The sequence below is a fragment of the Ctenopharyngodon idella genome, chromosome 19, assembly GCF_019924925.1.
Source record: "Ctenopharyngodon idella isolate HZGC_01 chromosome 19, HZGC01, whole genome shotgun sequence".
Lineage (NCBI taxonomy): Eukaryota > Metazoa > Chordata > Actinopteri > Cypriniformes > Xenocyprididae > Ctenopharyngodon > Ctenopharyngodon idella.
The window spans coordinates 23,199,140-23,217,237 of record NC_067238.1 but is presented as its reverse complement, the minus strand read 5'-3'; the positions used below and the strand labels follow the sequence as shown (position 1 = coordinate 23,217,237).

The window sequence follows — 18,098 nt, the reverse complement described above, 5'->3', positions numbered from 1 at the left end:
ACTTTGCTGCTGTGAAGCCAGATAACAGTATGGGGACATTTCCTGTTGTCATGGCAGACGGCCATTGACCTTTCGATCTCCGTATATCTTTTTTTAGTTCTATTAATACCATTGGAGATAGAATAATCCAGTCGTTATGTCAATCGGTGTTTTCTTTGGACAGCAGTACATATACAGTAGTTGAAGTCGACATAAAACGGCATCCGTAAATGATTTTATGTATTTAAGATATATTTCTGTAATGTGGGCGATATTTGATTTTTTTTCATATTATATATATTAATTAATGCTCCAACCTTTATTACCTTGTTTTTAAAGGCATAGTTCACCCAAAAATGAAACGTATGAAGTATGTCAACACAAAAGAAGATAATTTAATGGATATCCGTTTGGGTGAATTCAATACAGTCACAATACATTGTGAATTTAGCATATAATAAAGCATCCAAAAGTAATAACAAAAAGTATATTAAGCTCAAAATACAGGCAGAAATCAGAAAGTACTTACTTTAAAAGTACTGATGTGTACATTTTGTCTACTCTTTTATAAGTACTGTGAATTCAGACAATGTCACATACTGTTTTTCATCTACTATATAGTAGGGAAGTATGTGATTTCAGATGCAACCAAAGACTTGGTGGGGCTCACGAACAGACTATTTTGACAAGCGACTGTGAATAGCAGAGAAAGAATCCAGGGTAACCGCTATATTTCTGCTTTGCTATAAGTGCCACGACTGTCAGAGTGAATTTGCATTTCCATTCAGCCTGTCTGCCATTTTTTACGCATTGGTCTGAACAGGCAAATTAAATGTGAAAGTTGGTTGGAATTTTAATATCGAACATTTGTGTTGGTGTGAACGGGTTTTACTCTGCATTGCTGTGCAACTGTATAACAATAAAGGAAAGTTATTTCAGAGGTAGTACAAGTTTCATGAAATATTACCAAGACAAAAAAAAAAATTGTCATTTGGAATAATGTGCACTGAAGAATCATGCACAATAACACAGAGAATGTGTATTAATAAAGTAAATAGGCTGATAGACAAAGCTCTCCTAAAAAAAAAGATGGAATTTGTTCATACCCTTGCGAAAGTTAAAATGACTGCTAACCATGCTGGATTTCAGAAGCATTAAGGAAGTATACTTTTTGACACGTCAAAAAGCTGTGCGTCATCACAAACATCATACTAGGGCATGAATGAGGAAAGAATTCTGTCTGCTTTTGTTGTTAAGCGCAACAATTTGCTCTCTTCCACAATTAGCTCTCCATTGACACCTCTCTCACACATCTGTTTTATTTGTCTCCTTCCACCTGGTTGACGCAGAGATAAAATTCTGCTGAATCTCTTTTCAGTTCTTATAATGGCTCATGACTCATCATCTCACCTTGACCTTGATTCTCTTCTACCTCCTCTAGCCGCTTCATAACTCTGGCACTGTGAGCAGGCATGCTAGGAATGAAGGCAGGGAACAAAGAACACACAGATACAGAGTATTCAGGCTGTGCAACTTCTAAGATTTGCTTTTCCTTCCTTTATAACTTGTAGAGACCAGTGGCCTTGAATGATTCAAAATGGAGGAAACAATGCTAAAACAATCGTCTGAAAAGGACAAGCAGTTCCTCCCGAGAGCAGGTGAATTACATTTTTAGGCTGGCACCAAATAAACTGTTCGTGTGTCTGCCAAGCGTTGGATCTGTTGGAATGCAGGTGGATGGAATTCAGATTGATGCCGCTTGGATTTCACCCCTCATTCCAGGATGGCAGTATTCCAGCAAATCCAGAACAATTGCAGATTTGTGCAAGAGAAAACTGTTAACTTTAAGCAAAATGTTCTCACTATGGGTTTGCTATTGTGTGAGAACAGTGAGGACAGCAGGTTTGAGTTACTGGTCAGTGGTCTAGTAATGCATGAACCAGCAATGCTTGCCAGGCTATGTTGACCTTCAGCCACTAGAGGGGAGTGCTGAACAAAACGCTCATTACCATCCTCAGCATTCATATGCTATGTCAAGAACGTTTGGGTACATTTGAATTATTTTACATAGTCATATCTTTGAGTCGTATCTTTAAATGCTATCTACCCCTTTTTCGCAGTTAAATTGCCAATTGCATTTTTTTAAAGTACACGTTTCCACAATTAATACGTTTGCATGTATAATAATGACTTTCACTTCAGGACATATTTCATCAAATAATTTTAACATAATATATGTTCTAATTCTGTGAGAATCGGCAAGTCCACACCACAAACATAACAATGATGACACAGTGGAATGATATAGTTGGAATCACTTTCACTTTTTTTTTTCCAGCTGATGAACAATAAAAACATGACAGCCAATCAGAATCCACCCAGTGTTAATGAGCTTGAGCATTTAAAGCAGCAAATGGCATAACTGCAGATTGCTCTTATAATAAACAGAACATTATCATCCTAACATAGTTATAGTTATCTGTAGTTAACGTTCTTGGTGCGAACGGGCCTAAAACCAGGATGTCTGGTCACCATACTTGTGTAATACTCTACATTAATCTGTAACATCAGGCTTGGCAGTATTTCATACAAAATACATATTTAAAATGCTCTCAGCTTCTGCCTGGAAGTTATTAGTTCACCAAAGCATGAGGTAAAGTTCTAATATGTACCTGAACACACTTCTGTCTAACACAAGCATATGAAAGGGATCTCACACATATACGCATGCTTAGTCATGCACAGATGGGGGTTACATTTTCTAGATGTGCAAGAAAAAGAAAGTTCACCTTGACAACAGGAGCCATGAACCCTGCTAACTAATTTAAATAGTTTTAACTGTATGACTAACTCTAAACAGTAGGCAGTTATATTGGCAGGATGGCTGGTGGTGAATTTATGGTATTAGAAGCCATGCTAAAATGTGAATACTCTTAAGATTAAAGGGATTTCTGGGATCCTGACTGGTCAATCAAAGCATTCAGATATTTATGAATAATACCGGTTGGCCAAGATCTGAAAAAAAAAAGTCATTCTTCTGCTATAAGATATGTAAACAATAGCAAATTGTAAAAAAAATTCTATGTTTGCTGTGCAGTGATACACACAGTGGCTGGTGGACCAGTATTTTGTTTCAGGGGGCCAAAAGGGGGCGCTACATGGTTCAGAAAAGTAGAGAGGAAAAACAAACCAAAATGTATTTTTAGGACTGTCAAATATTATGATATTAAAATATTATGATGAAAAGTTATATAACTGCTTTAGAATTAATTTATAGAATTTATTTTTTAAATATAAGATAAATAACTGTGAATTAGAAATGTCTAGTCTAACATTCCTCTAAAAGTGGCCAGAAAATGTAATACTAAGTAAACATTTTCCAGATCATATTTTAATCTTTTGTTTAGGCTTAGTACACTGACAACACACTGTAAAACTCAATAAGTTCAGAATACTCAAAACATTTGAGAAAACTTATTACCTCAAAACATTTACGTAAACAAACTCTTTTTTTTTTCTTTTTGTTAGCAGAGCTTAACATTTTTGTGACAAGTGTCACAGGTGTCTCTCATTAACAATCACATCACCGGCATCCTTTCGATCCCACAATTCTCAGCCTCACCCAACTCATCATAATGTTAATTACATACAGTTCATTTACACAAACATCATATTCAGATCTTGGTTAAATGTTTGTTATTATATACTTGCATGTATATAATCAAACAACATACAGTATATGTGGCCTTAAAAGTTTTGCATCCCATCCTCAACCCTTACTACAGGCTCTACTCTTCACCACAATGGTAACCCTACAAAACTAACATAACAGAACCCCCTGTAAAAATAAAACATAACACAACATTAAACACTAACTTATGTCTCCCTATGTTAATATTGTGCAAAAACACACAAAATAACACTTAATTTCAACATTTATTTATACAGTCTGACGCAAAGCATGCTGGGAATTAGAAATCTGCTGCAACTCAACTCTAGTATATTAAGTTCAGCTTACTACAATGAAATTTTGAGTTCACACAACTTTTTTCTATTAAGTACAATGAACTTTCATTATTATTTGAGTGAAACAAACTTATTTCATTTAATTAATTTCACTGTTCGGTTTTACAGCCAAATGTACATGTTAGAAACATCACGCTTAATATTTTTCTTTATTCATGAAAATATGGGTAACACTTTACACTAAAGGTCCCATTAGTTAATAGTTAATGCATTAACTAACAATGAGCAATACATTTGTTACAATATTTATTAATCTTTGTAAAGGTTAGTTAATAAAAATACAGCTGTTCAGTGTTTATTTATATCAGCTCAGGTATATTAAAAAATCATAACAGATACAACTTTTAGTTTTAATAATGTATTAGTAAATGTTAAAATTAACATTAACTAAGATTAATAAATGCTAGAAGTGTTTTTGGTTACACTTTATTTTAAGGTGTCCTTGTTACAGTGTAATTATACAGTTAAGTAATGAGTAATAATAATTAACTACATGTTAGGGTTTGGTTTAGGGTTAATGCATGTAACAATGCATAACTGACTGTTATTAATATAGTAACTACATGTAAAATTTATAATAGGGACAATAAAGTGTTACCGTTTTTTTCATTGTTAGTTCATGTTAACTAATATAGCTAACTAATGTTAAGAAGTTGAACCTTATTGTAAAGTGTTACTAAAATATGTATGTTCTAATATGTATTTTAATACAGCCTCATTTTGGTCATACTATGGCATGTGGCATCTATTTTGACGAAGATCTATAAATAAAGCAGTATTAATATATTCACAATCACAATGTGAAAAACAGGAAACAGAGAAAAGCAAGTTTCTAGCTGAGAGAAAGTTTCTCTTACAAGGAACCGAAGTATGACATGAAAACAACTGACACACTTTTGTCACTCCGAGCTATGATGAACGAAGCAGGCGGCAGGTAGGAAGCTAGTAATATCACTACACCTTCAGGGCATTATATTCCTGTCAGTTGAAATTCCTTCCTTCAGATCACAAGCCTCTGAAATATCATAGTGTGTTCCAGAGCACATTCCCAGGTTCTAGAGAATCAACAGAATTCAGATGAGCTGGACTGCATGGGAAGAACGATGGAGTGTGTCTGTACAAAGAGCCTAATGCGGAGCCAAATAAGGGCGGCATTGATTTATAAGGCATTATTATCCATTAGTCTGTGACGATGCCCTCTGAAAGCTTCTTGCGGTATTCGGACTACAACATCTAAGTGTCTATAAACTGATATAATGTATTTGTCTTATTCAAACCTGGTTTTAATATGTCTTTAAACCTGGAGCTGGTCTATGGGCAGACGTAAGAGTAATGTTGAACGGTTGTACCTTTGTTGATATTTCTGGAATGATGATCGTTCGGCAGAACCAGTTGTGGGAGCATCCTTGCTTCAGTTGTTTGTGTGAATAGCAAATGATGCAATATGGATAATGTTTCAAAGAGGAGTGTTGCAATGCATAAGCCATGAATCTGGTATGAGGTAGGCGATTGAACTTAGATTGAAATAGTCGTCATAGTTTTTGTTACAACCCTTTTCTTTTGCATGATTCAAGATGTGTTTCCCCTGCCAAGTTACAAGAGGATAACGTAATTCCCGGGATTCCATTATGTTTGCATCTGCTTATGCTGGGGCCTCCTGTGTTTTCTGTCTGTTTTAGATTAACAATGATTCGCAAAGCTTTCAGTATTTGTAAAGCCTGGACTCTTGATTACAGTGAGAGGAGGATGGAGGGGAGGAAACAAGGGAAGGAGAGGCCCAATTGGTACCTGGAAAAGGTCAACAACATTCCAGAGGCACTGTGTTCCCCTACTAAAATCTCTTTTGGGCATTGCTTTTCTTCCAGATCATTACGTAGTGTATATATATATATAAAAAGCCCTGTATAAGCTTAGCTTAAGTTACAGCTGTGTCACACACACACACACACACACACACATTTTTGCATTTAAACACAGGGATACATCATAAAATAAAAATAAATACATAAATAAATGAAGTTCGTCTTAATTAACAAGGAATTAACAGGGAAAACAAAATTTCCTCACACTGTCTAAAAGCCACCATAACCATATTTGCATAGTTTGTACTGTATGTTCTTCATCTTTAAGCAGTGTTATTTTAGTATCATTAATACAAGTGTTGGGGTAACGCATTACAGGTAATGCGAGTTACGTAATCCAATGCTATCTTACGACCAATTCGTACGTATTTTATGAGGTGGCAAATTTGTCTAAACCCCAGTGACGGGTAGGTTTAGGGGCGGGGTTAGGGGTAGGTCATTTGTACGAATTCATACGAATTTGGCAACTCGTATAATAAGTACGATTTAGCAAAAATCATACGAATTCGTACAACCTCACTTGTACAAATTCGTACGATTTTTGCTAAAAAAGCAAATTAGCCACCTCGTAAAATACGTACGAATTGCCGTGAGATCGTTTTGAGTAATCAAATTACTTCTTTCAAGTAACAAGTTAAGTAACGCATTACTTTTAAATGTACAAAATTATTCCTCAAAATGAATAAAAACAGTGAAATGCAAACTCAGAGTATTACACAAGCCTACAATAATTAAATATGTTAAATGACATAAATACTTTATGTATTTAATCTCACTTTATTAACCAATGTCTTTGCTGCTGACCTTTGATGATCCAATTACACTATAATAAACAAAAATAGATTGAAAAAAATTACATTTAATTTTTTGTTTTGATTTTATTGTTAAAAGAAGAGTGTTGAACTTTCTTCTCCTGTGTCATATTCTTCTACAATCCAGCAGAAGTCTTACTCATTTCACTTTTAAAGGGCCTTTAAATTTGCCAAAAATAGAGCTTTTTTCATTCGTTATTAAAAATCATACAAGGAGGCTGAGATTGTTATGTTTACACAAGGATGAGGAAAGGTGAGGATCTATTCACAGAAATAGTTTATTAATCCACACGAATAAGAAACATAATCCAAACAGGGAAGAGTACAATCCAAAGAGGAAACAGAAAATGCAACAGCTTTACAACAGGATATGTAAAAACAATGACTGACAACACAGGGATATAAATACACAGGATAACAAGGGACTAGACAAGACACAGGTAATACTGATTAAACACTATAAACTAAACTAAACTAAAACTAAAGAAACAAAGGGTGTGTCTCAATCAGCTCCCTAGCTCCCGAGCTCGGGCACTGGTAAGGAGAGTAAAGGACGCTGGCTCACTACACATTGAGACACTTATGACTCTATTTCCAACGACATGACAACGTTCTTATTGAACAACATCACTACTGGTATTATGAACAACAGCAGAGCTGATATCTTACTGACATAATGTTATTTAGAGTACATAATGATAAATTCTTTTGCTTGTTACATATACGTGCAACATTTCAGCCGTAAATAAATTATAAATGTTAGATTATGTTCATTACCTGTCTAGCAATGTACACTATATTGCCAAAAGTATTGGGACACCCCTCTAAATCATTGAATTCAGGTGTTAAAATCACTTCCATGGCCACAGGTGTATAAAATCAAGCACCTATGCAGACTGCTTCTACAAACATTTGTGAAAGAATGGGTCGCTCTCAAAAGCTCAGTAAATTCAAGCGTGGTACCGTGATAGGTTGCCACCTGTGCAATAAGTCAATTTGTGAAATTTCCTCACCACTAAATATTCCACGGTCAACTGTTAGTGGTATCATAACAAAGTGGAAGCAATTGGGAACAACAGCAACTCAGCCACGAAGTGGTAGGCCACGTAAAATCACAGAGCGCATGCTGAGGCGCACAGTGCGCAGAAGTCGCCAACTTTCTGCAGAGTCAATAGCTATAGACCTCCAAACTCCATGTAGCCTTCAGATTAGCTCAAGAACAGTTCATAGAGAGCTTCATGGAATGGGTTTCCATGGCCGAGCAGCTGCATCCAAGTCTTACATCACCAAGAGCAATGCAAAGCGTCAGATGCAGTGGTGTAAAGCACGCCGCCACTGGAGACGTGTTCTCTGGAGTGACAAATCACGCTTCTCTGTCTGGCAATCCGATGCACTAGTCTGGGTTTGGTGGTTGCCAGGAGAACGGTACTTGCCTGACTGCATTGTGCCAAGTGTAAAGTTTGGTGGAGGGGGGATTATGGTGTGGGGGTTGTTTTTCAGGGATTGGGCTTGGCCCCTTAGTTCCAGTGAAAGGAACTCTTAATGCTTCAGCATACCAAGACATTTTGGACAATTTCATGTTCCCAACTTTGTGGGAACAGTTTGGGAATGGCCCATTCCTGTTCCAACATGACTGTGCACCAGTGCACAAAGCAAGGTCCATAAAGACATGGATGAGTGAGTTTGGTGTGGAGGAACTTGACTGGCCTGCACAGAGTCCTGACCTCAACCCGATAGAACACCTTTGGGATGAATTAGAGCAGAGACTGCGAGCCAGGCCTTCTCACCAACATCACTGCTTGACCTCACAAATGCGCTTCTAGAAGAAAAATCAAAAATTCCCATAAACACACTCCTAAACCTTGTGGAAAGCCTTCCCAGAAGAGTTGAGGCTGTTATAGCTGCAAAGGGTGGGGCAACTCCATATTAAACCCTACAGATTAAGAATGGGATGTCATGAAAGTTTATGTGCACGTAAAGGCAGGCGTCCCAAAACTTTTGCCAATATAGTGTATGTTTATGCATAAATATAATAAAATAATGGTTTGTATTTTTAAAAACATCTATCGCACGTAGTTATGTGTAGTGAGTTGGCTCACGTGATTTAAGTTTCGCACTTCAGATCTTCTGTTAAGAGAGCATAGTGAGCATCGATGCTCCCTGGTTTTCACGGTGCATTGTGGGACTTTTTAGGGAGTGAACGTTTCAGTGCCCTGGAAGGATTCTGTGATTGAGACAGTCTTTAAAATGGCTGACTCCCTGATCAGTCCCCTGACTACTGAACTAGGGAGCTGATTAAGATATAGGCTGCATTCCAGTTTGTTTTTTTATGCCCTTCCCTCGCTAACTTCCCTCAGTCTCGTTGACTTGGATGTACGTCATTGCTTACGTTGCACGAGTGCCCATTACTAGCGGAACCCTTGCAATTGGCTGAATTGGAATGTCCTAAACCCTTGATCACTTGGAATCCGCTATGGAGTTGATTTATTATTTACATTTTTTTTCCCTTACGATGTTGCATTGTGGTATAAGGAGCTGTCTGAAGTGTACATATGAAGTAGACTCGCTCCCTCTGTCAAAATCAAGGGAGCGAGGGTCTGGCCATATAAACTTCCCTCGTCCACTTCACGAATTGGAACGCACTTCAAAATGGCAGCAGGGATTCCCCCGAGGGGAAGTGCTTAAGGAAGTGCGTGTCTAAAAGTGGAGTGGAATTAGATTTTTATATGTCTGTATACTTTTTATTCATTTTTATTTTTTTAATATGTATTTTTTAATTTCAAGTAACAATTTTTTTTTTTTTTTTTTAGTTTTCGTTTTAGTTAACTATAATAATCCTGTCTTCAAGACCATATTTTTTTCATAGCATAATGCGTTAGTTGTACATTTCCTTCTAAACGTTTATTTTGAAATGCTCAGTTAGAATTAGAGCAGTTGAAATGGGCCTTATCCTGCCCACCATTAATGCAATTCTTGGTATAGATCAGAGTGGAATGAAATATTAGGTTACCTGATAGAGAGAAACAATAAAAGACAGAGTGAAAGACAGTAAGCTGGGGGGAGAGAAAGTTGGAAACACAAGAAGAGTGTGACACAAGAGGACTACACCAGAAATAGGACAAAGAAAGGGATGCTGGTGGAAGAAAGAATAATGGATAAAATATGCAGGGTTCTTGGCATATCCGTGGTTGAGATGGGATGAGGGTTTGAGGCCCGCACAGTGCAGCTGTCGAATAAGAAGTTGTTTTTGTCTGGTGTAAACTTGAATTACATGTCTACAGCAGTAATGTATCAAGAGATATCATCTGTATGTTTTCACATATATAGGAATATAAGATGTCTAAGTCATGACAATACACAACCAGTCAAGATTGGGGAAATGGGGGGTTGATATGTGCTTGGGGAAAATCCAGGTAAAGTTTTCCAAAATCAAAATCAAATGTATTAAAATTGTACACAAAATGTATTTTTTGTTTAATTATGTCTATTTTAGGACCATTAAGATATTTTGTCAATCAATCGATCGATCGATCGATCGATCGATCGATCAATCACTAATTATATTAAATTAAATTAAATCAAATTATAAACATACTATCATAAGTTAAAGGCAGGACAATAAATACTACCATAGAGTGAATACAGGTAAAGTGTAATACTATTTAAATAGTTAAATCTCCCCCACTAGTCTATACCGAGAAAAAAAATGCTAAATACAAAAACTTAAGTATCCCATTTCCCATTTTTCCTTTCATTAAGATAATGGCACATACCGACAATCTAGGCTAAAGCTTCATTTCCTTTCTGCAAAATATAATTTCTTTTTACTTTTTTTTTCTGCTGACAGCTCTTAACAGCTTTCATTAGATTCACCGACCTACGGGTTAGGAAAACATTTCTTGGATGGAGTCATTGGGATTTAGTGGATGAAGGCAAAGGAAATAAAAGCAGGCATCTGTGCAAACAGAGGTATGAACTGCTTAAGGTGAGATCTATAAAACAGTCTGAGGAAAGAGTGAGAGACAATAGAGGATATACTCAAATATGTGAATACAGATAGTTAAACTGCATCCATTACAAATGTGGGAGTGCTTTAATGTGTGTTTGTGTGTGTATACAAGCATGAGTGGCTGAAGCAAGCATATATCCCTCCTTTCTCACATTCCAAGTGGCTGGAGTGAGCTGTGACTGATCATCGCTGAAAGCGGTGTGGTCTGAAAAAACACAGGCGAGGAGGGAGGGTCTCGTACACACACGCTCTGCACACACACGGGATCACAAGCACAGCAGAGAGTGGGACATTTCTGTCCCTGATGCGGCAGCAGGAGCGCTAAGCGGGAAGAGGAATATAAAGGCTTTGGGAGCAGGAGGGAGAGAGCAGGGAAGCATATGTGGAACTCCGGTGGGCTTGAGGAGTCTAAAGCTGTTGGGGCCTGAGATCAGTGCCATGGGGAACTCAAACAGCAAGAAGAAAACCCAGGCCAACCTTACCAGCAGTCGCCGCACTAGCAGAGTAAAGTCAATCTGGCACTTTAGACATGTGGATAAATTCAAAACAGGTAGGAAAATCTGTATATTGCAGTTGCAAAGTGTGTATATACTTCATATAGTAAACTACAAATTTAAGATTGGGGGATCAAAGGTAAAAATTTAATAATCTGTCACCAAAAAAAACAATATTGATTGACTACTAATGTGATATGCCACTGTGATGGTACCTAAATAAAAATTCAATCATTAATTTCTAATGTCTACACATTTCCAACAAACCATGGTCGTACAACTGTACTTTTGGTAGCTTTCTGTTAGGGCTACACTTTATTTTAGGATGACGTTGTTACAGTGTAATTACACAAATAAGTACTGAGAAATGTTAATTAACTACATGTATGTTAGGGTTAGTGTTTGGGTTTGGTTTAGGGTTAGTTACTTGTAATTATGTATAAATTTGCTGTTATTACTATAGTAAGTGAATGTAACATGCTTAACTACATCATCTTAAAGTCCCCCTGTGGTGAAAATCAAGTTTTTAATGTTGTTTATGTGTCTATCTGGTGTTTTAACATGCTTTAAGACAAACCATGTGCAAATTCATGAGTCAACACCATTGCTGAGTATTTTCTCTTTAAAACTGCAGTAAACCAAAGACAGTCTCAAACCCGTGGTTTGAAATCGCTGGTGTTTCTGACGTCACAAACTACCTTGTAACCAATCACGTCAACGTGCCGGCGGGCTTTAGTATATCATTAACTGACCACGCAAGGGAGTCTCAAAAGAAGTGTTATCCCAGTATATTTTTCTGTTGATATGAAAAATAAGGTAGATTTAGCAATATGACGGGTGTATGATGCATATTACGATGCATATAACAGCGTTAACCTCAGTAAGTTGACCGAGTTGATCTCTGAGCTCATGCGAGTGAGTGGAGGCGGGGCTAATTATCATATTCATAGATCGGTGAATATTAAATGAGGCAAGAGTGTAGAGTTACATTCAAGCTATTTTAAGACATTAAGAATTCTTTTTCACAGGAAAAAACATTTAAATATGTAATTTTGGTGATCAAAGATGAGCTTTAAGGGATAAAATTATTGACTACAGTGGGACTTTAAAGTAAAAAGTCACCTCTGTTAGTGTGGGAATCCTGAGAAATGTTGTGCTTTTGTCAGAATGGGAGGGAAAGAGATCCAGGTGTGTCTTCCTGTGTTCCCGTTTGTTGTTTCAATGGCTGGGAAGGTTTGGGAGTGTTACTGAAATGGAAAATGCTGTAAACCTGTCATACGTCCGTCATGGCTTGTTTTCCTCAAATTCCCTGCAATCACGGCTCTGTTATTAAGCGTTCAGACTTTCTGTTGTGTGCAACCTCTCATTTTCCAGAGCATACAACAGAGGTGGTCTTTGACCAAAGGTTTCATACTAATGTGCATCAGCATCAGCAAGGTTCTTTGAGTATTTGCAGGCAGACAGTCAGTTCTCTGTCATTTAAAATCACAGGGGAATGCCACAGCGCTGAGACACCGAACAGAAAATGAAATCAAAAGTGCACATCAAAAAGAGTTGCTGCTTACAGAGATGAGCAAATCTCTGTCAAAAATATCCCTTTCATCTTTGTCTTGGTTGTTCCTTTACTAAAAAACAAGATTCCTGTCCTCGAGTGGAACATTTCACCAACCTTACTTGCTTAGTAAGGCATCTCACTTTTCATGTGACGCAAAGACTCCTACATTGAAATATCGGAGTGGAGAAAATGGAACGAGGAAATTAGCCTATTAGCAGTAATGTCATTTGTGCGTGCAGGAAGCAGTCCAAATACTAAGATGTCCCCTATCTCAGCGTGGTATGAAAAAATACTTCAATGGACCCTTTTCACATACTGTGATGATGCATTTCCACAGTTATCAACATCACAAATCTAGTAAAGTTTTTCATATTTTCATAAAAAAAAAAAAAAAAAAAACATTTATAATGTTATACTTTGTTCTAAATTACAAAAAACTAATTAAAACTGCTGTGAGGGTGTTTATAATGCAACAACTAAGGGAGTCATGGCAAATTTGACATCTTTCTCTCATCTGACTGCTGTAATCAATCTCTATATTTTTTGCTTTTTTGGAAAGTCTTGGAAACAGTATCATGGATTTTTTCTTTTACTATTGGAGCAAATGGGAATACAAAAATTATATTTGCTGTTGTCTCGTGTTCACCACTTTAGAAGTTTACCCAACTATGACGACCTCTGCTTCTGAAAAACCTGGAAATGTAAACCAAAGTGTTTTGCTAGGAGGTTAATTACCTTGCTCAAACGCTCCATGTAGGCCTGCATAATTAGATTAATCATATACACAACTAAAACGTTGTATTACAAAGCAGCCGAAATGCACAAATAATATACATTGGATTAGCATATACATTTGACTAGCATATAAAAAGTTATATGCTAGTCAGAATGTGTAAGTCATGTTGTAACAACGTCTTAAACATGGACAATAAATAGGTAAAGCATAACATTGTATTACAAAAAGTGTACTCATTCATTGTAATGTTGCTTATAATGAGTAAAACTGACAAACATTAATGAATGTGATGACATTTAAAGCATATGTTGAAAGTGTAAAAATTAACACTTGACTATAGAGCAATTGTTATTGAGCGTGGTACATAGAACTTTTCCTTGGATTGTCTTCATGCATAGCTTTACTCATTCATCGAGCCGTTTATTCAGAAGAGCTGGATCTGAATGCATTCCAGCATACCAGTCTCTGTCCTCATGCATGACTGGGCAGAATGCACAACAGAGAGGTTGGCGGTGTTTCATACGTGTGTGTTCACCGATCTGTATAGGTTTAAATATTTAGTGGACAATAAGTGTTCTTGAAGCTCAGCTCCACCTTGTGTGCAGCAAACTGTTCAGCCGACGAGTGCAAGAGGACTCCCAAGGTGCTTGAGCCATTAGTGATGGTAGAGATTGATAGATAGATGTTGGATTATGGAGAATGAGTCCTCTTCATCGCATCAGTGCCTGAGCTGTAGGAATCAAGTCATGCACTGGGGAAGCAGGTCTCATGGTGAGAAATCCAATATGTTAGATCTCTCTCCATGGTCACGTGAATGATGATTAACACTGGACATAACTCTGACAGATCGGTTATCCCAGTGAACCAGGCTGCAGTTCAAGTGGGAATGGGGGAGGGTCAGAAGGAGGAAGCAGGAATAGCTATAGACCTTTCTTGTGATAATGCACCTGTCAGTGCTACTGTGCAGCATGGAACATTAGAGAAGATATCACTTGTTCAAATGTGCAAACATTTGTATTAGTATGCTGAACAAATACTTTGTAAACTATTCTGTTTGTTCAGTTGATGCTCATATGCATTTATTACACATTTATTACGTCTGTCAAAGTATCATTGAAATCTGGCGAACAGGATGTTTTCAGAACAGTCAATTAGCTCTCATTAGAGTATTAGTAGACTGTTGAGTTAGGGTTGGTGTTAGAAGAATAGTCTACTAATACTCTAATGACTGGTAGTTGACATGCAGTTGCAAAGTTACCTATAGTTCTGTCATGACAAGTCTCTGAGTGTTTGCCATGGTAATGGATATGATGGTGATATGTTTGGTCTTGGTGGAATAGATCTGCTATGCTGCTGCTGCTGCTGTAGGTTAAATGCTGCTGGGACTTGCTGCTGCCAATACATACACGACACGCTGCTGTGGGCAATAAGACATGCTGCTGCTGTACAATATGACATACATGAATTACCCGGAGCAGATCTATACAGGTGGAGCTGGGGAAGGTGGAGGGTTTCTGAAAGTGCGCTGCACTGCTACAGCAAATGCTGACCAAGTATATGAAGGTTGAGCAGCAAGCTTATTGGCTACTGATACAGCAGGAACCAATCAGCTGTGTGGAATGATGTGATTGCAAGCAGATTGAGTTAAGGATCAGCCTGCGCCATCTAGAGATTCATGACAGAACTTTGTATTTAGTAGAATGTCAAAAGTGGATCGAAATCAAGTGTTACCAAAGATTACCAGAGTGCTTTACAAGAAAATACTATTTCAGCTTCAAAATTTCATGTTTACTTCAGTGTGTTACTTGCTGTTCTTTGTAATTATTTGTGAAATTTACTTGCAATTTCTGAGTGAAAATTGAGTAAATCCTACACCAATCTCTTCCAGTGTAGTGTAATAGAATAGAGTGCTTAATTTGCATAATGAGAAAATGAAAATACTTAAAGGTTCTTTTAATGTTTCCTAATCTAATGTTCACACAACCAAGGGACAAAATCCATAAAGCATTATTATTATTACAATTATTATTTTAAATGGACATTTTGTACGTTCCTAGAACTTTTGGAAGCAACATTTTTATATCTTTTTTCAACACAAAATTGTTAGCTGCATGGGAAAAAGCAATGCGAACAATACAATGACTCAACAATTTCATAACTGTAAGTGAACATACCGTAAGCCACTCGTAAGTTGAAATACACACTGAAATGACACACTTTTAATTTGCATAACTTTTATATGAACTATTCATGCATAGTTTGACACAAAAAGAAGGAGAAGAGGTTGAGAAACTTTATTTTTGAGATTTTTCACCTTGTTCACTGATCAAATATCACACTGACTGTCCCTGTCACATCAGAAAACTGAACATTCTGATCAAAAAGAACCTCATGCTGGCCTTTAGTAACCTCCAAAGAGGGAAGAAAGCATCTCAGTCCAAACAGAATTACAGTTGAAGAAGAAAGGAGAATGGGTGTGCTTTTGTTTTGAGTGAAATCCTCTCTGGCATTGCTGGCCTGTTGTTTAGTAGAAATTCTGTGTGTGTGGTCCAAACTAAACATTCATCAGGACCCAGTGTGGGATTTTCCACACACAAACTCATTTTTAATCTCATTTTAGCAGTCAAAACAAGTTTCTGTCATACTCCTTTAATAACTTGCGATGCTTACACAATATGCAGGTCGAGTCATAAGATGAAGTGTGACTATGTGCATCTTTTTTTTTTACTGCAAACTAATTTGCAAGCATGCTGCCTTGAATTTATAGCAGTAAAAGGACAGTTTTACCAAAGCTAAATGTATCAAGACACAAACATGTAACTTGCACTGTAAAATGTACTGTAAACTTATATCAAAGGTAAAGTTAATGCTAGAAATATAACAGCTTTCATATCTAACATTTCAAAAAGGCAAAGTGTTTTTGAGAAAAGTTAAAATATGATGTAGATGTGAATGTCTGGGAGGCAGAGATTAGAAGTGTACATATAAATGTATATAAACAGATATACTCACTAACTGTCATCACCAGTGATCCCAGAGTGCCAAACGCACTGTGGGATGGCATCAAAGCATGGGGGGTAATGGGGCATAAAATTGATTATCACTCTGAGTGAGTTAAGATCCGCAGTTGATGGTTCCCATGTAAATATATCAGCTCACATTAAGATTGCTTTGCCTCAGGAAACAAAACAATTCTCACAGGCCTTTACATAGCAAAATAATACAAACCACATCTTGGTTTTGATCTTGATTTTCCACGTATGCAGAATCTTTCAGTTCCATTTGTACTAGATAAGACACAAAATGATTAAAGGGATTGTTCACCCAAAATTTACAATTCTGTCATCATTTACTCACCCTCAAGTTGTTCCAAACCTGTATCAATTTCTTTGTTTTGCTGAACACAAAGGAAGATATTTGGAAGAATGTTTGTAACCAAGCAGTTCTCGGCCCCCATTGACTACCATAGTAATTTTTTTTCCTACTATAGTAGTCAATGGGGGGAGGCGAGCTCTGTTTTCAACATAAATAATAAGAAATGTTACTTGGGCACCAAATCAGCATATTAGAATGATTTCTGAAGGATCATGTGACACTGAAAAACAGAGTAAGGATGCTGAAAATTCAGCTTTGCCATGTACAGGAATAAGTTACATTTTAAAAATATATTAATATAGAAAAGAGTTATTTTAAATTGTAATAATATTTAGATGGATCCTGTCTCTGCTGCAGTGTCTCGTGCATGACACAGCATTCTAAAAATGTGACGCTCAAGTTAAAAGAAGGTCAACTTTTTAAAAAAAAATGTGCCTCAGGACCTTGCGTTTTTTTCCCCCCATTCCACTGCCCTCCATCTCACATTTTTGCATCTGTGTGACCTTTTCTACTTATGTTCAGTAAGGTTGACCTGAATATGAACTTAGTACTGTATCTATAGGCTATATTTTGAAAAAAGAAAAATGTCTTGAAAAATCCCAACAGGTTTATACTATTTGTTACTGCAAGCTGCATAGTTGGATGGAGTAATTAATAATTCCATTGCAACAGGCTGTGGGGGCCAAGATATTCCATTTTTCATTATCCCACGAGCAGCACTCCGACTAATCCCTTTGAATTCTGTGACTAGCGTAGGAGCGTGCACATCCTTCCTCCTTTGAAGTTTCTGTTAAAAGTGCTTCAATCAAGCCCAGTGCCAAAGAGAGTTACAGAACAGCAGGATAATCTGTGTCAGCGGAGAGAAATTCTTTCATACTCAGAATAGAAATTGGTAACATTTTTAATGTTTATTTTAATAAGATTCTTGAGCATACTCCAATTAATCCCACCTACACCAGTGACCTCAGGATTGGATTTGTTCTCAGACTGGCCAATGTTCCTCATGGAGGAGAGAATTCCCTTTATTATTTGGAGCTGCAACTGAAAGAACCCGCCAAACACTGTTTCAAGAATCCCTGCCAACGTCAACCTGTAGTGCCAGACAGAATAGAAAAGGGCCCAATACAAAGCCATTGTGTCTGAATATAATGCGGTCTGATGAAGCCATTTCCGCCTATTACAAAAAAATTGATTTAGCATATTAGAGGCAAGGAGCCAAAGCCTTCTTGACCGACACTTGTTCTCTTTTC

General features: G+C 37.1%; 1 protein-coding gene across 7 annotated transcripts in view; it reads left to right on the top strand.

Annotated features, from left to right (window-relative positions):
* kiaa1522 (KIAA1522 ortholog) overlaps window positions 1-18,098 on the top strand; it is a 47,491-nt gene that overhangs the window by 9,337 nt on the left and 20,056 nt on the right. Inside the window, exon 1 of one of the 7 annotated variants that reach the window (XM_051872173.1) lies at window positions 10,555-11,238. The exons of 5 other annotated variants lie outside the window; for them this stretch is intronic. In XM_051872173.1, the coding sequence (XP_051728133.1) occupies window positions 11,127-11,238 (112 nt within the window). In that variant the 5' untranslated portion in view covers window positions 10,555-11,126. Of the gene's footprint in view, window positions 1-10,554; window positions 11,239-18,098 lie in introns of those variants that run through there. One more of the 7 variants, XM_051872172.1, reaches the window with a different exon arrangement.